This window comes from Eriocheir sinensis, chromosome 11, assembly GCF_024679095.1.
Source record: "Eriocheir sinensis breed Jianghai 21 chromosome 11, ASM2467909v1, whole genome shotgun sequence".
Taxonomy (NCBI): Eukaryota; Metazoa; Arthropoda; class Malacostraca; order Decapoda; family Varunidae; genus Eriocheir; species Eriocheir sinensis.
In genome coordinates, this window is record NC_066519.1 from 1,882,067 (window position 1) to 1,905,127 (window position 23,061).

A 23,061-nucleotide genomic window follows, 5' to 3' on the forward strand; every position below is an offset into this window, starting at 1 on the left:
TGTGTGTGTGTATGGAGGGAGGGAGGGAGAGAGGGGGAGAGAAAGCTTGGTAGGTAGGGAGGAAGTAGGTACACAGGGAGGGAAGGAGGAGGAGGAGGAGGAGAACAAGTAAACAGAGATATAAAGAAAAAGAAGGGAAATATCAGGAAACTCGAGAAAGGGAAAGACAGAAAGAGAAGAAGAAGAAGGAGAAGGAGAACGGAAGGGAAAGAGAAAGAAAGAGGAGAAGGAGAAGGGGGAAAGGAGGGACAGAGGAAGGAGAGCTGAGGAAACAAAGAACACATTACGAGTTTTATGATGCAATGGGACTGAGAGATATGACTTGAGAGAGGGAGATACAGATTAGAGTGAGACAGAGAACGGTTGAGCACTGGTTGGGACATTTGAGAAGAGGGACAGAGGGTGGAGGGCTGAGGAAACAAAGAACACATTACGAGTTTTATGATGCAATGGGACTGAGAGATATGACTTGAGAGAGAGAGATTAGAGTGAGGGAGAGAACGGTTGAGCACTGGTTGGGATATTTGTGAAGAGGGACAGAGGGCGGATAGCTGAGGAAACAAAGAACACATTACAAGTTTTATGATGCAATGGGACTGAGAGATATGACTTGAGAGAGGGAGATACAGATTAGAGTGAGACAGAGAACGGTTGAGCACTGGTTGGGACATTTAAGAAGAGGGACAGAGGGTGGAGGGCTGAGGAAACAAAGAACACATTACGAGTTCTATAATGCAATGGGACTGAGAAATATGACTTGAGAGAGAGAGATACAGATTAGAGTGAGAGAGAGAACGGTTGAGCACAGGTTGGGACATTTGAGAAGAGGGACAGAGGGTGGAGGGCTGAGGAAACAAAGAACACATTACGAGTTTTATGATGCAATGGGACTGAGAGATATGACTTGAGAGAGAGATACAGATTAGAGACAGAGAACGGTTGAGCACTGGTTGGGACATTTGTGAAGAGGGACAGAGGGCGGATAGCTGAGGACGGAAGAAGAAAAAAAACATCCCTATCAGATCGGAAAGAATATTAAGTCAAGTCTCCGTCACCTGAGTTCCTGTGACCGTAAAAAAAGGAAAACAAAGAAAACAAGAGAAAGAGAAAGGAAGGACGGGAGAAAAAGAACCTATCCCTATCAGGTCGCAAACAACATTAGGTCAAGTCTCCGTTACCTGAGTTTCTGTGGTCATAAAAAAAGGAAATAAAAAAAAGGACAAAAGAAAAAGAATCTAACCCAATCAGGTCGCAAACAACAACATCGGGTCAAGTCTCTGTCACCCGAGTTTCCGTGACCGTAAAAAAATAAAACAAAAAACAGAAATCAATGAGATCGCAAACAGTTCCCGGCTGCCTCGTTCTCCCTCACCTTAGATTTTTTTATGCCCTTGAGCTCCTTCCATCATTGTAAAAAAATAAATAATGATAAATAAAAGAAAATAACCAAATCTAACACGTCACAAACACGTTCCGGCCGCCTCGCTCACCCAGGTTCCCGGCCCAGCACTTGGCGGCCTCAAAGTCTGGGGTGTGCATGATGAAGCTCTGGGAGGCGGGGTCGTAGCGCGCCTCCGTCCTCATGCCCCGAACGTTGGACCCGTGGGAGATCTCCGTCAGGCAGAAGCACCCGCCTATCTGCGGGGGAACACTGGGTTGGCATCACTGCTTTAACAGACAACAGTGAGGGACAGTGAAGGACAGAGGAGCAGAAGAAGTAACAGTGAAGAATGATACACTCACGCCACAGTTTATGAGTTTAATTCATTCTGGAATTTTGCTTGCAAATAAAAAAAACTTGCAAACCAAAACAAACTTCCCACTTCAGTTAATGTGAATCCCACTAATGCATCACATGTCCCAAAAGAATATTAGCATAATCATTTTACATGTTGTTTTATAAAGAACAAAAGTAATTTTTCTAACAAATAGCAATAATAAATAATATATATATAAATAATATAGTACCGTATAATAATATATATATATACACAAAGACTGCACACTAGAGCCCAAACGTAAGTGGACACAAGCGTGCGGTGCTGCCTCTGTGAGTGTGGAGCGTGGACTGCAGGCGCTGGCACACTGGGCGTCTTCCTTCAACCGTTGGAGCTAAGAGACACTGTGGTTGCCTGGACACTCAACCAGGAGCAAGTTGTGGGTTTGGGTAAACACTCCTGTCCTCCCATCTTTGAGGCCATGATGGTACCCACACTGGCTTCTTCCTTCCAGTTAACTGTAGCATCAAGTCCATAATTTGAGTAACGGCAGCACAGACCACAACAGCCTCACTTTGGCAAACGGCGCCATGTGGATACAGGGACACTGGCTTGTTTGCATTGTGGATACAGGCAACCAACCTTGGTCGTGTGTGACACTCTCTCTCTCTCTCTCTCTCTAATTTCTATGTTTTCCTTCTTTTATTCTTCCTCTTTTTATCTTATATGTTATTCTCTCTCTCTCTCTCTCTCTCTCTCCCCCACTCACCTCATTGTTCCGCAGTGCCTCCACATACTTGAAGTGCCTCTCGGTGCCCTGTCCGATGATCCCTGCGGCCATGAAGGAGGTGAGCAGGCCCAGTCTGGCGGACATGGACCAGTCGTACTCACCCATCACTGCACTCGTGGCGGGGGCCTGGCCGGAGGAGGGGAGAGTGAGGTTCCATAAGGGGGGCATCCTGAACCATGTAGGGATTTGACAAGCTCTCAGTCATGTTCCTTAAGGGGGGCATCCTGAACCATGTATCATTGGGGATTTATCACGCTCTCAGTCATGTTCCTTAAGGGGGGCATTCTGAACAGTGTATCATTGGGGATTTATCACGCTCTCAGTCATGTTCCTTAAGGGGGGCGCCCTGAGCCATGTATCATTAGGGATCTAACAAGCCCTGGGCAGCTTGAACCATGTAGGGGAGAGTGGTGATGACGTGGACACTTTTTAAGATAAATATTTTTGGAAATAAAAGTTGAAGCATTGGTGTAATTTTGTTGATCTCAAAAAGTTCCTTCATCCTTTGTCTCTTTAGGTTGTTAATATCACAGAGGCAGGTGTTTCCAGTGTCCAGCAGCAGTGATGCAACACAAGTCTGTAAATGGTCTGAACCCTCCCTCCCTCCCTGTGGTAGTGGAAAAACAAAAAAACAAATAAGAACTAGATAAAGAGCAAAAGAAAACAACATGCATAAAGTCTTCCAAGCACATAGAGGTGAACAGACAGACATAAAACAGACATAGAACAGACAGAAAGAACAAAACTAAAAATGTTTATAAAATAGTTCAAATAGAGGGGGAAACGGATGCCATTAGAGGACAGGAAAGGCAGACGGACAGGGGAAAGTTAGAAAATAAAGAAAAAAAAAAAAAAAAAAAAAAAAAAAAAAAAAAAAACCCACGGCCGGTGGGGTGGGATGGTACGGACACTGCCACTACTCGGCGTCATCTTAGTATAACTTATGTCTGATTGGCTGATGAACAAAATAATAACAGGACACTGGTTTAAGTACAAAAAATATCCTCTCAACATTTATAGGGAAAAATATTAAAAGGAAAACTATAAGAAATATCACAATAACTTAAGAATCATGACTTCCGTCTTTTCTCACAAGCATAATATCTGAATATAAATCAACCAAATTAACCTTTCTATAATGGTTGCAACACCTGTACTGTTTAAATTCAAAGTCTATTTACATAGGAGTTTGGGGGATTTCTAAAGGTAGTTTCATGACCCTGGTGGTAGACTGTCCCTTCTTCTGTACCATGAACCCAAAGAAACATGCATTAGAACCTGACTGATATCCTTTTTGGCCTTTAGCATTAGTTGATGTGAGAGGAGAGTCTGATTAAACTGAAACAAAAATTACTAAAAATCATGAAAAAATCAAAAGTTGGAAAGTGGTTTAGTGGGCGCAACATCTGTGGTCATATGCCGGAGAGAGACAGAAGGGGAAGGAACTATAGGAGAAGGGAAAAGATCCCAGGAGACGGGACACAACCCCAGATTAATACCTGGTACCCATTCACTGCTGGGTGGACAGGGGCGTAAGGTATCGGACAAGCCGCCCAAATTTTTCTACACAGCCCGGGAATCAAACCCGGGCTCTCTCGGTTGTGAGCCGAGTGTGCTAACCACTGCACCACGAAGCCCCCTATGAAAATATCAACTGTCCGGATCATCAGAGCCCTATAACAGATAAATGTGAGCTGGGTGTTGGTGCTCCACGGCAACACCCTCGCTGTACATTGCTGTCTCACCACAATGCACAATACACTACTGCCACATTCATGAAGTGAGAGCTTGCGATACACCATAAAATTATTACATTGGAGGTGGAAAAAACTAATATTTGCCCTAAAATCTGCCCCCTCACCTTCCTATAGTCCAGGTACATGTCCTTGCCAAACCTTGAACTGAGGAGGTTATTGTTGTCTGAGCCCACTGTTAGGTCCTGTAACTCCCCTACAAACAGGTACACAAGGAGCCTGCCCCCCACTGTTAGGTCCTGTAACTCCCCTACAAACAGGTACACAAGGAGCCTGCCCCCCACTGTTAGGTCCTGTAACTCCCCCACAAACAGGTACACAAGGAGCCTGCCCCCCCACTGTTAGGTCCTGTAACTCCCCTACAAACAGGTACACAAGGAGCCTGCCCCCCCACTGTTAGGTCCTGAAACTCCCCTACAAACAGATACACAAGGAGCCTGCCCCCCCACTGTTAGGTCCTGTAACTCCCCTACAAACAGATACACAAAGAGCCTGCCCCCCCACTGTTAGGTCCTGTAACTCCCCTACAAACAGGTATACAAGGAGCCTGCCCCCCCACTGTTAGGTCCTGTAACTCCCCTACAAACAGGTATACAAGGCGCCTGCCCCCCACTGTTAGGTCCTGTAACTCCCTACAAACAGATACACAAGGAGCCTGCCCCCCACTGTTAGGTCCTGTAACTCCCCTACAAACAGGTACACAAGGCCTGCCCCCACTGTTAGGTCCTGTAACTCCCCTACAAACAGGTATACAAGGAGCCTGCCCCCCCACTGTTAGGTCCTGTAACTCCCCTACAAACAGGTACACAAGGAGCCTGCCCCCTCACTGTTAGGTCCTGTAACTCCCTACAAACAGGTACACAAGGAGCCTGCCCCCACTGTTAGGTCCTGTAACTCCCCTACAAACAGGTATACAAGGAGCCTGCCCCCCCACTGTTAGGTCCTGTAACTCCCCTACAAACAGGTACACAAGGAGCCTGCCCCCCCACTGTTAGGTCCTGTAACTCCCCTACAAACAGGTACAAGGAGCCTGCCCCCCCACTGTTAGGTCCTGTAACTCCCCCACAAACAGATACACAAGGAGCCTGCCCCTCACTGTTAGGTCCTGAAACTCCCCTACAAACAGGTATACAAGGAGCCTGCCCCCCACTGTTAGGTCCTGTAACTCCCCTACAAACAGGTATACAAGGAGCCTGCCCCCCCACTGTTAGGTCCTGTAACTCCCCTACAAACAGGTACACAAGGAGCCTGCCCCCACACTGTTAGGTCCTGAAACTCCCCTACAAACAGGTACACAAGGAGCCTGCCCCCCCACTGTTAGGTCCTGAAACTCCCCTACAAACAGGTACACAAGGAGCCTGCCCCCGCACTGTTAGGTCCTGAAACTCCCCTACAACCAGGTACACAAGGCCTGCCCCCCACTGTTAGGTCCTGTAACTCCCCTACAAACAGGTACACAAGGAGCCTGCCCCCTCACTGTTAGGTCCTGAAACTCCCCTACAAACAGGTATACAAGGAGCCTGCCCCCTCACTGTTAGGTCCTGAAACTCCCCTACAAACAGGTACACAAGGAGCCTGCCCCCCACTGTTAGGTCCTGTAACTCCCCTACAAACAGGTACACAAGGAGCCTGCCCCCCCACTGTTAGGTCCTGTAACTCCCCTACAAACAGGTACACAAGGAGCCTGCCCCCCCACTGTTAGGTCCTGAAACTCCCCTACAAACAGGTATACAAGGAGCCGGCCCACACACTGTTAGGTCCTGTAACTCCCCTACAAACAGGTATACAAGGAGCCTGCCCCCCACTGTTAGGGTCCTGTAACTCCCCACAAACAGGTATACAAGGAGCCTGCCCCCACTGTTAGGTCCTGAAACTCCCCTACAAACAGGTACACAAGGAGCCTGCCCCCTCACTGCTAGATCCTAAAACTCCCTTACAAACAGGTACACAAGAGCCTGCCCCCCACTGTTAGGTCCTAAAACTCCCTTACAAACAGGTACACAAGAGCCTGCCCCCCCACTGTTAGGTCCTGAAACTCCCCTACAAACAGGTACACAAGGAGCCTGCCCCCCACTGTTAGGTCCTAAAACTCCCTTACAAACAGGTACACAAGAGCCTGCCCCCCACTGTTAGGTCCTGAAACTCCCCTACAAACAGGTACACAAGGAGCCTGCCCCCCCACTGTTAGGTCCTGAAACTCCCCTACAAACAGGTATACAAGGAGCCTGCCCCCCACTGTTAGGTCCTGAAACTCCCCTACAAACAGATACACAAGGAGCCTGCCCCCCCACTGTTAGGTCCTGTAACTCCCCTACAAACAGATAAACAAGGAGCCTGCCCCCGCACTGGTAGGTCCGGTAACTCCCCTACAAACAGGTAGACAAGGTCTGCCCCCCACTGTTAGGTCCTGTAACTCCCCTACAAACAGGTATACAAGGAGCCTGCCCCCTCACTGTTAGGTCCTGTAACTCCCCTACAAACAGGTACACAAGGAGTCTGCCCCCCCACTGTTAGGTCCTGTAACTCCCCTACAAACAGGTACACAAGGAGTCTGCCCCCTCACTGTTAGGTCCTTAAACTCCCCTACAAACAGGTACACAAGGAGCCTGCCCCCCACTGTTAGGTCCTGTAACTCCCCTACAAACAGGTACACAAGGAGCCTGCCCCCCCACTGTTAGGTCCTTAAACTCCCCTACAAACAGGTATACAAGGCCTGCCCCCCACTGTTAGGTCCTGTACCTCCCCTACAAACAGGTATACAAGGAGACTGCCCCCACACTGTTAGGTCCTGTAACTCCCCTACAAACAGGTATACAAGGAGCCTGCCCCCACTGTTAGGTCCTGTAACTCCCCTACAAACAGGTATACAAGGAGCCTGCCCCCACTGTTAGGTCCTGTAACTCCCCTACAAACAGGTATACAAGGAGCCTGCCCCCACTGTTAGGTCCTGTAACTCCCCTACAAACAGGTACACAAGGAGCCTGCCCCCCCCACTGTTAGGTCCTTAAACTCCCCTACAAACAGGTACACAAGGAGCCTGCCCCCCCACTGTTAGGTCCTGTAACTCCCCTACAAACAGGTATACAAGGAGCCTGCCCCCCCACTGTTAGGTCCTGTAACTCCCCTACAAACAGGTATACAAGGAGCCTGCCCCCCACTGTTAGGTCCTGTAACTCCCCTACAAACAGGTACACAAGGCCTGCCTGCCCCCACTGTTAGGTCCTAAAACTCCCCTACAAACAGGTACACAAGGAGCCTGCCCCCCCACTGTTAGGTCCTGAAACTCCCCTACAAACAGGTATACAAGGAGCCTGCCCCCCCACTGTTAGGTCCTGTAACTCCCCTACAAACAGATACACAAGGAGTCTGCCCCCTCACTGTTAGGTCCTGTAACTCCCCTACAAACAGGTACACAAGGAGTCTGCCCCCCCACTGTTAGGTCCTGTAACTCCCCTACAAACAGGTATACAAGGAGCCTGCCCCACTGTTAGGTCCTGTAACTACCCTACAAACAGGTAAACAAGGATTCGGCCCCCACACTGTTAGGTCCTGTAACTCCCCTACAAACAGGTACACAAGGAGTCTGCCCCCTCACTGTTAGGTCCTAAAACTCCCCTACAAACAGGTACACAAGGAGCCTGCCCCCCCACTGTTAGGTCCTGTAACTCCCCTACAAACAGGTACACAAGGAGCCTGCCCCCCCACTGTTAGGTCCTAAAACTCCCCTACAAACAGGTATACAAGGAGCCTGCCCCCCACTGTTAGGTCCTGTAACTCCCCTACAAACAGGTATACAAGGGCCTGCCCCCACTGTTAGGTCCTGTAACTCCCTACAAACAGGTACACAAGGAGCCTGCCCCCTCACTGTTAGGTCCTGTAACTCCCCTACAAACAGGTATACAAGGAGCCTGCCCCCCCACTGTTAGGTCCTGTAACTCCCCTACAAACAGGTATACAAGGAGCCTGCCCCCCACTGTTAGGTCCTTTAACTCCCCTACAAACAGGTACACAAGGAGCCTGCCCCCCACTGTTAGGTCCTAAAACTCCCCTACAAACAGGTACACAAGGAGCCTGCCCCCCACTGTTAGGTCCTGTAACTCCCCTACAAACAGGTATACAAGGAGCCTGCCCCCCACTGTTAGGTCCTGTAACTCCCCTACAAACAGGTATACAAGGAGCCTGCCCCCACTGTTAGGTCCTGTAACGCACCTACAACCAGGTACTCAAGGAGCCTGCCCCCCCACTGTTAGGTCCTAAAACTCCCCTACAAACAGGTACACAATGAGCCTGCCCCCCCACTGTTAGGTCCTGAAACTCCCCTACAAACAGGTACACAAGGAGCCTGCCCCCCCACTGTTAGGGTCCTGTAACTCCCCTACAAACAGGTACACAAGGAGCCTGCCCCCCACTGTTAGGTCCTGAAACTCCCCTACAAACAGGTACACAAGGAGCCTGCCCCCCCACTGTTAGGTCCTGAAACTCCCCTACAAACAGGTACACAAGGAGCCTGCCCCCACTGTTAGGTCCTGAAACTCCCCTACAAACAGGTACACAAGGAGCCTGCCCCTCACTGTTAGGTCCTGAAACTCCCCTACAAACAGGTATACAAGGAGCCTGCCCCCTCACTGTTAGGTCCTGAAACTCCCCTACAAACAGGTACACAAGGAGCCTGCCCCCCCACTGTTAGGTCCTGAAACTCCCCTACAAACAGGTACACAAGGAGCCTGCCCCCCCACTGTTAGGTCCTGAAACTCCCCTACAAACAGGTACACAAGGAGCCTGCCCCCTCACTGTTAGGTCCTGTAACTCCCCTACAAACAGGTACACAAGGAGCCTGCCCCCCCACTGTTAGGTCCTGAAACTCCCCTACAAACAGGTACACAAGGAGCCTGCCCCCCCACTGTTAGGTCCTGAAACTCCCCTACAAACAGATACACAAGGAGCCTGCCCCCCCACTGTTAGGTCCTGTAACTCCCCTACAAACAGATACACAAGGAGCCTGCCCCCCCACTGTTAGGTCCTGAAACTCCCCTACAAACAGGTACACAAGGAGCCTGCCCCCTCACCTTCCTATAGTCCAGGTACATGTCCTCGTCGTTGTTGAACCTTGAGGTGAGGATCTTCCTGATGCGTTTGAAGGTCACGTTCCGCTCCTCCTCCAGGCTCAGGGTCCCTTCTGGCCGGTGGAAGTCTGGGTCGCTCTCCATCAGCTGGTACAGGCGGTTCTGCAAGGGTGCGGTGGTGGTGGTGGTAATGGTGATTTTTTTGTTTTTTTACAGAATGTGATACGTGATTGTGTAGTGTGAAAGGGAGGAGGAGGAGAAAAGAACATGTAAATAGAGAGAGAAAGGAAGGGAAAGGAGAAAAATCAGGATATTTGAGAAAGGGAGAGACAGAAAGAGGAGGAGGAGGAGGAGGAGGAGGAAAAGAAGGAGAAAGGAAGGGAAACAGAGAGAAAGAGGACACGAAGGAAGAACAAACAACAGCAGACCTGCTGGTCCTTACGAGGCTGTTTGTGACAAGCTACACTAACTATCTAATGAAAGGTGGAAGATGAAGAACAGCAAAGGTGAAGGCTCCTCCCCACCCCCCCATCCCTCCAGCCAAAGCTGGCAGGAAAGGAAAAAGAACCATGCAGCATGGAAAAACTGCATGGAATTTATGTAGGAAAGAGGAAAGAACTACCATTACTGCTACCACTAACTGGGTGATAAAAGCGGACAAAGACACCAGTATTCGAAAGAACTTAACGTTATTACGACAATGAGTAATATCTTAGTTGCTGGTTGGATTCAAAACACTTGTCTAATCTATTCTTGAAGGCCGTAACTGTTGTACTATCAACGACATCACAAGGTAGAGAGTTCCAAACATTAACAACTCGATTGAAGAAGAAGTGTTTAGCTTAGATGCGGCGAATCTTTTACCACTTATCTTCAAATTGTGATTTCTTCTTGTTCTATTTGATCGATCAATTGTAAAGTAATCTTCCGCATTAATATCACTGAATCCTTTAAACATTTTAAACACTTCTGTTAGATCGCCTCGCATTCTTCGTTTTGATAGGCTGAATAAATTTACTTCTTTAAGCCTTTGTTCATTAGATAAATTTCTCAACCTAGGAATCATCTTTGTTACTCTTCGTTGGACCCGTTCCAACTTTTCTATGTCTTTTCTGTAGTAGGGAGACCAAAACTGTACACAGTACTCTAGACGGGGTCGAACCAATGAATTATACAGTTTTAATATTACTTTTTCCGATTTATTATTAAAGACTCGTCCGATGAAGCCAACCAATTTGTTTGCAGTTTTAACTACCTCTGAACAATGCTGACCGGGCTTTAAATGGCTTGATATAGTGATTCCAAGATCCTTTTCTTTACTTACTGCAGAAAGTTGTTGGCCATTCATTACGTACTGAACGCGATTGTTATTTTTTCCGATGTGCAACACTTTACATTTGTCAACGTTAAATTTCATTTGCCGTTGATTGGCCCAACGTGCAAGTCGATCTAGATATGATTTTAAAGCTTCTTCGTCGAGTGTCGCAGTTACTTTACTAGCAATTTTTGTGTCATCAGCACAACAGAGAGAAAGAGGAGGAGGAGGAAAAGAAGGAGAAAGGAAGGGAAACAGAGAGAAAGAGGAGGAGGAGGAGGAGGAGGAGGAGGAGGAGGAAAAGAAGGAAAAAAACAAGAAAGAAGGAAGGGCAAAATACCTTATGTGCAATGACTTCCGGAGGGTCGAGGAACGCCTTCATCTCTTTCCAGCTGAAGGTCGCGCGGGCCCTGTACTGGTCAAGGGGCCCCCGCGGCAGGTCCGGCACCAGCTGATCCAAGTCCGTGTCCTCGCCATACCCCGCTGTGCTCGCTGTCAGGGCCGCCATACTGTGCCGCCTTGCTAATCCCTGCATGGAATGGCACCAGAGTTATTTTTTCCAAGTTGGGTTCAAATGAGTGTTTTTTTAGGTTCAAGGTACAGAGGAAGGGTCACACTACCACCAGGGTCATAAAACTACCCCTGGATATGCCCACAACACCTATGAAAGCCTTGTCAGATATGTGTTTTTAGGTTCAAGGTACAGCGGAAGGGTCACACTACCACCAGGGTCATAAAACTACCCCTGGAAATGCCCACAACACCTATGAAAGCCTTGTCAGATATGTGTGTTTTTAGGTTCACAGTACAGAGGAAGGGTCACACTACCACCAGGGTCATAAAACTACCCATAGAAATGTCCACAACTCCTATGAAAGCCTTGTCAGATATGTGTTTTTAGGTTCACAGTATAGAGGAAGGGTTACACTACCACCAGGGTCATAAAACTACCCCTGGAAATGCCCACAACACCTACGAAAGCCTTGTCAGATATGTGTGTTTTGTTAGGTTCATGGTACAGAGGAAGGGTTACACTACCACAAGGGTCATAAAACTATCCCTGGAAATGCCCACAACACCTACAAAAGCCTTGTCAGATATGTGTTTTAGGTTCACAGTACAGAAGAAGGGTTACACTACCACCAGGGTCATGAAACTACCCCTGGAAATGCCCACAACACCTACGAAAGCCTTGTTATATATATGTTTTCTTAGGTTCACAGTACAGAAGAAGGGTCACACTACCACCTAGGTCATAAAACTACCCCTGGAAATGCCCACAACACCTACGAAAGCTTGGCAGAAGTGTGTTTTGTCAGGTTCACAGTACAGAGGAAGGGTCACACAACCACCAGGGTCATAAAACTACCCCTGGAAATGCCCACAACTCCTATGAAAGTCTTGTCAGATATGTGTGTGTTTAGGTTCATGGTACAGAGGAAGGGTCACACTACCACCAGGGTCATAAAACTACCCCTGGGAATGCCCACAACACCTACAAAAGCCTTGTCAGATGTGTGTTTTGTCAGGTTCACAGTACAGAGGAAGGGTCACACTACCACCAGGGTTATAAAACTACCCCTGAAAATGTCCAAAACACCTACAAAAGCCTTGTCAGATGTGTGTTTTTAGGTTCATGATACAGAGGAAGGGTTACACTACCACCAGGGTCATAAAACTACCCCTGGAAATGCCCACAACACCTACGAACGCCTTGTCAGATATGTGTTTTGTTAGGTTCATGGTACAGAAGAAGGGTCACACTACCACCAGGGTCATAAAACTACTCCTGGAAATGCCCACAACACCTACTAAAGCCTTGTCATATATATATGTTTTCTTAGGTTCACAGTAAAGAAGATGGGTCACACTACCACCAGGGTCATAAAACTACCCCTGGAAATGCCCACAACACCTACAAAAGCCTTGTCAGATGTGCATTTTGTTAGGTTCACAGTAAAGAAGAAGGGTCACACTACCACCAAAGTCACAAAACTACCCCTGGAAATGCCGCCTGCAACACCTGTGAAGGCCTCGTCGGATATGTGTGTTTTTAGTTTCATGGTACAGAAGAAGGGTCAAACCACCATCAGGGTCATAAAACTACCCCTGGATATGCTTCCCACAACACCTACAAAGGCCTTGTCAGATATGTGTCCTTGGGCAATGAAACGGCTTATGATACGACCCTAAGACTGAATTCCTGATGTGTCTTAGTCTGGATCCCCCCCCCACACACACACACACACACACTCACTGGTTCTCTACAGACAGTGAAGGCTGTCAAGATTCAAGAGGCTTTTAAACTCCCGGGCAAGAATCTCGTACTCTCCTTATCTACAGCTATCTCTGCTTTATCACACCACTGTACGAAGGTTAAGGGCACCAATGTAAACACACTTGTGGGTTGAAAGGCTCCCACTAATGTCACCTCTTCCCCATGATAGCGCTACTTGTTCCAATCTGTTAGGCGGGAGTCCTGCTTCCTTATCTTAGGGTATCTGCACTTTATCATGACCTTCCATCTATATGGAACTCCATATAGATGGTCCAAAATTCAGTCCATCAGTTTTGTATTTTTCTTTTTACAGCAGAGGAGACAGTGAAAGGGCGTAAAAAAAGAAAACAATAATGAAAGAAAAGCCCGCAGAAATATAACAGCACTTCCAGATTACGGTAGAATCTATATAAAGACGATAGTTAAAACACCTCCATTGCGGCGTAACTATATTTATGCTACGGTCCTAAGGTCGGCAGTGACTCTATGTAGATGGTTAATATTGGGGGGAGCTACTCTTCAAATACTGCCACCGTCTAAGGGTTAATAGCGCTGTGATGTGGGACTGTTTTTGATGATCTATTACATGAATGAAGGAATGAAAATTCAAGAAAGGGAGAAAGAGGAGGAGGAGGAGAAACGTGAAATAAGAGAGGAAGGAAAACACACAGCAAGAGAAGGAGAGGAGGAGGAGAAGAAGAAGGGATGGGCAAGAAAGGCAGCATACAGTGTTGCAAGCCTAAAAAAAATAAATAAATAAATAAATAAATAAATAAATAAATAAATAAATAGGTAAATAAAAAAATTAAAAACATGAGAGGTGGATCAATTTTACACTTTTTTTATTTCCCTCTTGTAATAGTGACAAAAACTTGTGCATGCATGAGAAAATAGCCTCTGAAAAATCTCAGCTTAATTGGTAATCATCTTCTCCCCCGGCAGAGCAATGAAAATAATATTTTTGTTGTAAAAACATTTTTTCTTAAATTTTTAAAATATTTCAAAATGCATCAAAATTATTTCTAATAGCTACAAAGTTGATGAAAAAGAACTCATATGATAATTTTTTCCAAACCTGTTGTCCTCTGCAACAACATCAAATGTGGAAAAAATAGGTAATTTTTGTATTTTAGAGATCGACTCTTTGTGTTAGATAATGCATTTATATATTTCCCACAGCATTTATATCGCTGGATAGGCAAGAGACAATATACGTATGTGTGTACGTCCAGCTGCACCTTATACAGCCCCAGCCACCACTATTCTCTTGGCAGCATTCAGAAGAGGTGACCTTGAAATGTACGCACTGCAATCCTTCAGTTACCCTTAGATTACGCTGGAGGCAGGTGGGTGATTTGCAGCCGTCTCCTCGAGTACTTAGAGTGCATGTGTATGTGTGTGCTAATTGGCTCAATCTCTCTGTTCATATCTTCGTTTGTTTTTCTCATAACTGTTTTTTCTTATTTTGTTGCGTAACAGTAATTAACAGTAATACATTATTCCCTAATCTTTACAGGATGGCTACCGCTACAACTAGGACATCGCTTACATGTCCAGTATTTGGAGCTGGAAAGATTTGCAATTGCGATCTTTTCCCACGTGTGAAGATGTGATGCAATACTGCCATCATGTGAGAACTGAGTTGAGATCATCAAAAAAGGAACCTACATTCAGAGACATCGCCGCGGTGGTCACGGAGAGACTGGAATACTTGTGGAAATCAGCTGCCATTCCAGCAGTTTTGACAGCATGGATGAATCAAATGTTGAAAAGTTATCGTGATACAATGGCTAACATCACCAAATCTATGAACACGAAAAAGAAAAATGAATCGCTACAGAAAAACCTTGAGGCCTTCAAGGTATCAGCTCACACCACCTCATTCGACATATCGGCCTGTAAGTGCCCAACTTTAGAAAATACAGCTGCCCTTCTGAACGACGGGTACCACAGCAGGAACAACAGCTCTTACTCGAACAGAGACGTAATCAGAAAATGATAATAAGAACTTTAGACGTTAAAACAACAGATAAAAACAAAATGACTCTTTCAAGAAGATTGACAACATCTATACGAGAAGAAAAACAGACCATCCAAAACCCGCTGACTAGCAAACAAGAAACTTTTCAAGAACAACCTTCTTCGGTGGCGTCTAGTGAAAGTGATGACTCATCTATAGAATCACCCTTATACTATGAACAACCAAGATTTGAATCTATAAAAGATTACAATGTGTAATTTGATATGCAGCCAAAAGGAAGGGTGGTTGGGGCTGGATAGGGTGGAGCATGACGTACAGATTCCTTCTCGGGGTGAGATTTGAATTGCAAGCAAGGAGCTGTACTCGGTACTTATCATATTATAGCATCACATTATCATAATTATAATCCACATATGCATGTCATTGGAAACATATCAATGAAATATTTAAGCCAAAGAGTCAATCTAAAAAATATATAAATTACCTATTTTTTTCCACATTTGACGTTGCCGAGGGCAAAAGATACTTGCGTAGGACAACGTGTTTGGAAAAATGATCATATGAGTTCTTTTTCATCAACTTTGTAGCTATTAGAAATAATTTTGATGCATTTTGAAATATTTTAAAAATTTAAAGAAAAAAACGTTTTTACTACTAAAATATGATTTTCATTGCTCTGCCGGGGTCAGAAGATATTTATCAATTAAGCTAAGATTTTGCAGAGGCTATTTTCTCATGCATGCACAAGTTTTTGTCACTATTACAAGAGGAAAATCAGAGTGTAAAATTGATCCACCCTGACACACCTAATTCACATTCACTAACAAGGCAGCAGCTCAAGGGCAAAAGAACAAAACAAAACAGCAACAAAAACATCCTCTAAAATCTGCTCTGGCAAAGGGAAAAGGAACAAGAGGCTGAAAGAGAGGACAATTCAGGGGGGTGTCTTGATCCTCTCCTCTCCTGAAAGGGTTCATCTTAGTGTGTGTTGTCAAGAACCTATTGGGGAGGTGAAAGAAAAGCAAGAATGGGATGGTAATGATAATAATACGAATAATAACAACCAAGTGTAAGCGGACAGTAGAGTGGACGAGAAGAGCTTGATGATGATAATGCAGTAAAAATCCAAAGCCAGCATTCTTAACTTAAATGTCTCTGGCCCTCAGTTCGCCTCTTTGAAAAGCATCTCGTAAAACTTGCTGGGATTTACATGGACTGTTTTATGATCCCAGTGATAGCTTTACATGACCTCTGCACCAGGAATGAGAAAATAATCACCCATGAAGACCCGGTTGATCTTCTCTGTGGCCTCGGGAAATAGTTGTAATGGGAGCCTGATCCACCTAATTGAAAAGCCTCTCATAAAAGTTGTTGGGGTTTTCATGGACTGCTTGGTGATCCTAGAGTCCGTTTCATTTCATCTGTCAATCAACAAAGCGGGAATTTTGATGGATGTGGCACCTGCGCATTTCTAGCTCATGGATACGTGAAAATCAGACTGACATCCAGGTTATGTTTATGTACCTATAATTTTTTTTTTTTAAATCCCAGTCCTTATAAGTCCCAAACATGCTTATTTGCCTAGATAATACACCACACAAGCCCAGGAAAAGACAAGCCTACATCAAGCAGTACAGTCAGATCATACTCCAACGATCTATGGCCTTTCAAATGTCTATAATTTATCTAATTTCAGGTACATTAAAAAATGTCTGGGTTTGCAAGTGCAAATAAAGGGTATTGTAATAATTTAATGCATGTAAATAAAGATTAATATTTGAAATAACATGAAATAGTAAATAATAACTGTTGATTATGATGCTAGGATATTTCAAATATTACGGAACCTTGGTTATTTACATTAAACAAATTATGAGAATTTCGTATGTATAGACACTTGCAGAGCCAGATGTTATTTTATGTAAACACTGATCTCAAATATAATAGAGATCAGTGATTTGAAAGGCCATAGATCATTTGAGTATGATCTGAATATACTGTTTGATACAAGCTGGTCTTTTCATGTGCTTGTATGGTATGTTGTCGATGCAAATTGTAATGTTTGTGGTTTACATAAGCAGGTTTGTGGGTTCTTTGTATGCACTAACATTCAAATATAGAACCCCCCTAAAAAGTTGATCTTCACGCAATCACAAACTAACAATGCGCAGGCGCGACATCTACGTTGGCGAGTGGACAGACGGAATGAAACGGATTATGGTGATAGTTTTACACAACTTCTGCACCATGAACGAGAAAAACCACCCATGAAGACCCGGTTAATCTTCTCTGTGGCCTCAGGAAACAGTCGTAATGGGAGCCCGATGTGTTTAAGAAGACTGACCCAATAATGCAGTTCAAATCGCTTGTCTCAAGAAGCAGTATACGAAAGTATTCACTATATTTCTCTTTTCTTTCCCCAATGGTAATTTTGCACACCATGATGGCAGTGAACTGAAGGTCACTCGGAATATTGAACTGTTTGTGAGAAATACGGTGAGATATATATTAACCGAAATTGACCTCACTTTTGGCCACTCTATGCTATCGTCTGTTGTGGGAGCGGCAAGTAGCTGGCTTTTTTTCTTTCTACGCTCTACTGGTTGCCCTTGAGCCGTCTCCTCTGTTGTAAACCCCCCCCCCCCCCCCCCCCCCAGAAAATAGAGGCATGACAAGTTTTATTACTCATTTGGTAAGTAAATAGCTAAGAAGTATTTAAGTAAGACACCAGTAAGTAAGAAGTTAATGAAGCCAGTAAGAAGTAGGAACAGGGGTGTGGAGTCAGAGTCTGAGTCGGTGGAGTCGGGTACTTTTGGCTGGAGTCGGAGTTTGAGTCAGTGGAGTCGGGTACTTTTGGCCAGTCAGTGTATGAGTCGGTGGAGTCGGGTACTTTTGGCCAGAGTCAGCGTTTGAGTCAGTGGAGTCGGGTACTTTTGGCCAGAGTCAGAGTTTGAGTCGGTGGAGTCGGGTACTTTTGGCCAGTCAGTGTATGAGTCGGTGGAGTTGGGTACTTTTGGCGGGAGTCGGAGTTTGAGTCGGTGGAGTCGGGTACTTTTGGCCAGTCAGTGTATGAGTCGGTGGAGTCGGGTACTTTTGGCCAGAGTCAGTGTTTGAGTCGGTGGAGTCGGGTACTTTTGGCCAGAGTCAGAGTTGGTAAAAATACCCCCAACTCCGACTCCTTAACGTAATCATTTATCGTGTAGTGTAGTTGTGAAGTGTTTTCTTTTACATTATCTGGATGTTGTCCATATTGAGTACACGTAATTTGGATGTAAATACTTGTAAGAAAAAGGACCTCAAGAGAGTCTACCACCACAACAGGCAGCATCTATAAAAAAATAAATAAATAAATAAATAAATAAATAAATAAATGAATAAAAAAAAAATCGCGATAGGGGGGGAGGGGCATGGGTGCTGGAGTCGGAGTCACAGCTTTAAAATTTCCCGGAGTCGGAGTCACAACTTTAAAATTTCCCGGAGTCGGAGTCACAACTTTAAAATTTCCCAGAGTCGGAGTCACAACTTTAAAATTTCCCAGAGTCGGAGTCACAACTTTAAAATTTCCCGGAGTCGGAGTCACAACTTTAAAATTTCCCAGAGTCGGAGTCACAACTTTAAAATTTCCCGGAGTCGGAGTCACAACTTTAAAATTTCCCAGAGTCGGAGTCACAACTTTAAAATTTCCCAGAGTCGGAGTCACAACTTTAAAATTTCCCAGAGTCGGAGTCACAACTTTAAAATTTCCCAGAGTTGGAGTCACAACTTTAAAATTTCCCAGAGTCGGAGTCACAACTTTAAAATTTCCCAGAGTCGGAGTCACAACTTTAAAATTTCCTGGAGTCGGAGTCACAACTTTAAAATTTCCCAGAGTCGAAGTCACAACTTTAAAATTTCCCAGAGTCGGAGTCACAACTTTAAAATTTCCCGGAGTCGGAGTCACAACTTTAAAATTTCCCAGAGTCGGAGTCACAGCTTTAAAATTTCCCGGAGTCGGAGTCAGTCGGAAATTTTTAACTCCATCTCCACACCACTGAGTAGGAAGTAAGTATGACAGTTAGTAAGTAAGAAGGAGGAAGCAAATAAGACAGTTGGTAAGTAAGAAGTAGGAAGTAAATAAGACAGTTAGTAAGTAAGAAGGAGGAAGTAAATAAGACAGTTAGTAAGTGAGAAGTAGGAAGTAAGTAAGACAGTTAGTAAGTAAGAAGGAGGAAGTAAATAAGACAGTTGGTAAGTAAGAAGTAGGAAGTAAATAAGACAGTTAGTAAGTAAGAAGGAGGAAGTAAATAAGACAGTTAGAAAGTAAGAAGTAGAAAGTAAGTAAAACAGTTAGTAAGTAAGAAGTAGGAAGTAAATAAGACAGTTAGTAAGTAAGAAGTAGGAAGTAAATAAGACAGTTAGTAAGTAAGAAGTAGGAAGTAAATAAGACAGTTAGTAAGTAAGAAGGAGGAAGTAAATAAGACAGTTAGTAAGAAGTAGGAAGTAAGACAGTTAGTAAGTAAGAAGGAGGAAGTAAATAAGACAGTTGGTAAGTAAGAAGTAGGAAGTAAATAAGACAGTTAGTAAGTAAGAAGTAGGAAGTAAATAAGACAGTTAGTAAGTAAGAAGGAGGAAGTAAGACAGTTAGTAAGTAAGAAGTAGGAAGTAAATAAGACAGTTAGTAAGTAAGAAGGAGGAAGTAAATAAGACAGTTAGTAAGTAAGAAGTAGGAAGTAAATAAGACAGTTAGTAAGTAAGAAGGAGGAAGTAAATAAGACAGTTAGTAAGTAAGAAGTAGGAAGTAAGTAAGACAGTTAGTAAGTAAGAAGTAGGAAGTAAATAAGACAGTTAGTAAGTAAGAAGTAGGAAGTAAATAAGACAGTTAGTAAGTAAGAAGGAGGAAGTAAATAAGACAGTTAGTAAGTAAGAAGGAGGAAGTAAATAAGACAGTTGGTAAGTAAATAAGACAATTAATAAGTAAATAAGACAGTTGGTAAGTAAGAAGGAGGAAGTAAATAAGACAGTTGGTAAGTAAATAAGACAGTTGGTAAGTAAGAAGGAGGAAGTAAATAAGACAGTTGGTAAGTAAGAAGGAGGAAGTAAATAAGACAGTTGGTTAGTAAATAAGACAGTTGGTAAGTAAGAAGGAGGAAGTAAATAAGACAGTTGGTAAGTAAATAAGACAGTTGGTAAGTAAATAAGACAATTAATAAGTAAATAAGACAGTTGGTAAGTAAGAAGGAGGAAGTAAATAAGACAGTTGGTAAGTAAATAATACAGTTGGTAAGTAAGAAGGAGGAAGTAAATAAGACAGTTGGTAAGCAAATAAGACAATTAATAAGTAAATAAGACAGTTGGTAAGTAAGAAGGATGAAGTAAATAAGACAGTTGGTACGTAAGTAAATAAGACAGTTGGTAAGTAAGAAGGAGGAAGTAAATAAGACAGTTGGTAAGCAAATAAGACAATTAATAAGTAAATAAGACAGTTGGTAAGTAAGAAGGATGAAGTAAATAAGACAGTTGGTAAGTAAATAAGACAGTTGGTAAGTAAGAAGGATGAAGTAAATAAGACAGTTGGTAAGTAAATAAGACAGTTGGTAAGTAAGAAGGAGGAAGTAAATAAGACAGTTGGTAAGTAAATAAGACGGTTGGTAAGTAAGAAGGAGGAAGTAAATAAGACAGTTAGTAAGTAAATAAGACAGTTGGTAAGTAAGAAGGAGGAAGTAAATAAGACAGTTGGTAAGTAAGAAGGAGGAAGTAAATAAGACAGTTGGTATGTAAATAAGACAATTAATAAGTAAATAAGACAGTTAGTAAGTAAATAAGACAGTTGGTAAGTAAGAAGGAGGAAGTAAATAAGACAGTTGGTAAGTAAATAAGACAGTTGGTAAGTAAGAAGGAGGAAGTAAATAAGACAGTTGGTAAGTAAATATGACAGTTGGTAAGTAAGAAGGAGGAAGTAAATAAGACAGTTGGTAAGTAAATATGACAGTTGGTAAGTAAGAAGGAGGAAGTAAATAAGACAGTTGGTAAGTAAATATGACAGTTGGTAAGTAAGAAGGAGGAAGTAAATAAGACAGTTGGTAAGTAAGAAAGAGGAAGTAAATATGACAATTGGTAAGTAAGGAGGAAGTAAATAAGACAGTTGGTAAGTAAATAAGACAGTTGGTAAGTAAGAAGGATGAAGTAAATAAGACAGTTGGTAAGTAAATAAGACAGTTGGTAAGTAAGTAGTAGGAAGTAAATAAGACAGTTGGTAAGTAAGAAGGAGGAAGTAAATAAGACAGTTGGTAAGTAAATAAGACAATTAATAAGTAAATAAGACAGTTGGTACGTAAGAAGGATGAAGTAAATAAGACAGTTGGTAAGTAAATAAGACAGTTGGTAAGTAAGAAGGAGGAAGTAAATAAGACAGTTGGTAAGTAAATAAGACAGTTGGTAAGTAAGAAGGAGGAAGTAAATAAGACAGTTGGTAAGTAAATAAGACAGTTGGTAAGTAAGAAGGAGGAAGTAAATAAGACAGTTAGTAAGTAAATAAGACAGTTGGTAAGTAAGAAGGAGGAAGTAAATAAGACAGTTGGTAAGTAAATATGACAGTTGGTAAGTAAGAAGGAGGAAGTAAATAAGACAGTTGGTAAGTAAATAAGACAATTAATAAGTAAATAAGACAGTTGGTAAGTAAGAAGGAGGAAGTAAATAAGACAGTTGGTAAGTAAATAAGACAGTTGGTAAGTAAGAAGGAGGAAGTAAATAAGACAGTTGGTAAGTAAATATGACAGTTGGTAAGTAAGAAGGAGGAAGTAAATAAGACAGTTAGTAAGTAAATAAGACAGTTGGTAAGTAAGAAAGAGGAAGTAAATATGACAGTTGGTAAGTAAGGAGGAGGTAAATAAGACAGTTGGTAAGTAAATAAGACAGTTGGTAAGTAAGAAGGATGAAGTAAATAAGACAGTTGGTAAGTAAATAAGACAGTTGGTAAGTAAGAAGGAGGAAGTAAATAAGACAGTTGGTAAGTAAATAAGACAATTGGTAAGTAAGAAGGAGGAAGTAAATAAAACAGTTAGTAAGTAAATAAGACGGTTGGTAAGTAAGAAGGAGGAAGTAAATAAGACAGTTGGTAAGTAAGAAGGAGGAAGTAAATAAGACAGTTGGTAAGTAAATAAGACAGTTGGTAAGTAAGAAGGAGGAAGTAAATAAGACAGTTGGTAAGTAAGGAGGAAGTAAATAAGACAGTTAGTAAGTAAATAAGACAGTTGGTAAGTAAGAAGGAGGAAGTAAATAAGACAGTTGGTAAGTAAATAAGACAGTTGGTAAGTAAGAAGGAGGAAGTAAAAAAGACAGTTGGTAAGTAAGAAGGAGGAAGTAAAAAAGACAGTTGGTAAGTATATAAGACAGTTGGTAAGTAAGAAGGAGGAAGTAAAAAAGACAGTTGGTAAGTAAATAAGACAGTTGGTAAGTAAGAAAGAGGAAGTAAATATGACAGTTGGTAAGTAAGGAGGAAGTAAATAAGACAGTTGGTAAGTAAATAAGACAGTTGGTAAGTAAGAAGGATGAAGTAAATAAGACAGTTGGTAAGTAAATAAGACAGTTGGTAAGTAAGAAGGAGGAAGTAAATAAGACAGTTGGTAAGTAAGAAGTAGGAAGTAAGATGGTAAGTGGGCGGGAGAATCACCTGAAAACCGGCCAATCTTCCCTGTCACCTCCCACGCCAACACCTTCCCTCCCTCTTACCCAGCTGTTTCTCTCTCGCCCTCCTCCCTTTCCTCACCCCCATGACCCTGACAGAGAAATCTATCTTAGGGAAACAAGGCGTACTTTTACCCCGCTCGCCTCGCCTCCAATGTTGACACTTGTTCTTAGTCGTGGCCTGGGTCGCGCTGGAGTCCCGACAACCTTAGATCTGGATGCCATTATTGGCACACGCTCTTTTGTATTTGTTTCACAGCCATACGGGTCGTCCAATGAAATTGAGCACACTTGTGTCAGACCTGCACACCTTCCTCTAACAGCCAGCAGGGAGCCAGCAGCCAACCAGCTCTGGGAAAGTAAATAAAAGACAGTTTGTGTCTTCATCAACAGGTATCGCCAACCCACCATTACGCCCTTATACTTTACCATAATTTGGTCACCAGCCGTTGTAATGTGCCGTAAGAAGGTGACAGGAGATTATTATTAGCCTTACGATC

General features: G+C 43.4%; 1 protein-coding gene across 8 annotated transcripts in view; it reads right to left on the reverse strand.

Annotated features, from left to right (window-relative positions):
• LOC126996750 (peroxisomal acyl-coenzyme A oxidase 3-like) overlaps window positions 1-22,831 on the reverse strand; it is a 54,911-nt gene extending 32,080 nt beyond the window's left edge. For 6 of the 8 annotated variants that reach the window (XM_050857586.1, XM_050857585.1, XM_050857584.1 and 3 more), the window contains exons 1-5: window positions 22,691-22,825; window positions 10,981-11,169; window positions 9,329-9,487; window positions 2,488-2,634; window positions 1,491-1,638 (exon numbers count right to left, since the gene is read on the reverse strand). In XM_050857586.1, the coding sequence (XP_050713543.1) occupies window positions 1,491-1,638; window positions 2,488-2,634; window positions 9,329-9,487; window positions 10,981-11,169; window positions 22,691-22,786 (739 nt within the window). In that variant the 5' untranslated portion in view covers window positions 22,787-22,825. Of the gene's footprint in view, window positions 1-1,490; window positions 1,639-2,487; window positions 2,635-9,328; window positions 9,488-10,980; window positions 11,170-12,897; window positions 13,059-22,690 lie in introns of those variants that run through there. The other 2 variants (XM_050857587.1, XM_050857588.1) reach the window with 2 other exon arrangements.
• Window positions 22,832-23,061: the final 230 nt, after the last annotated feature.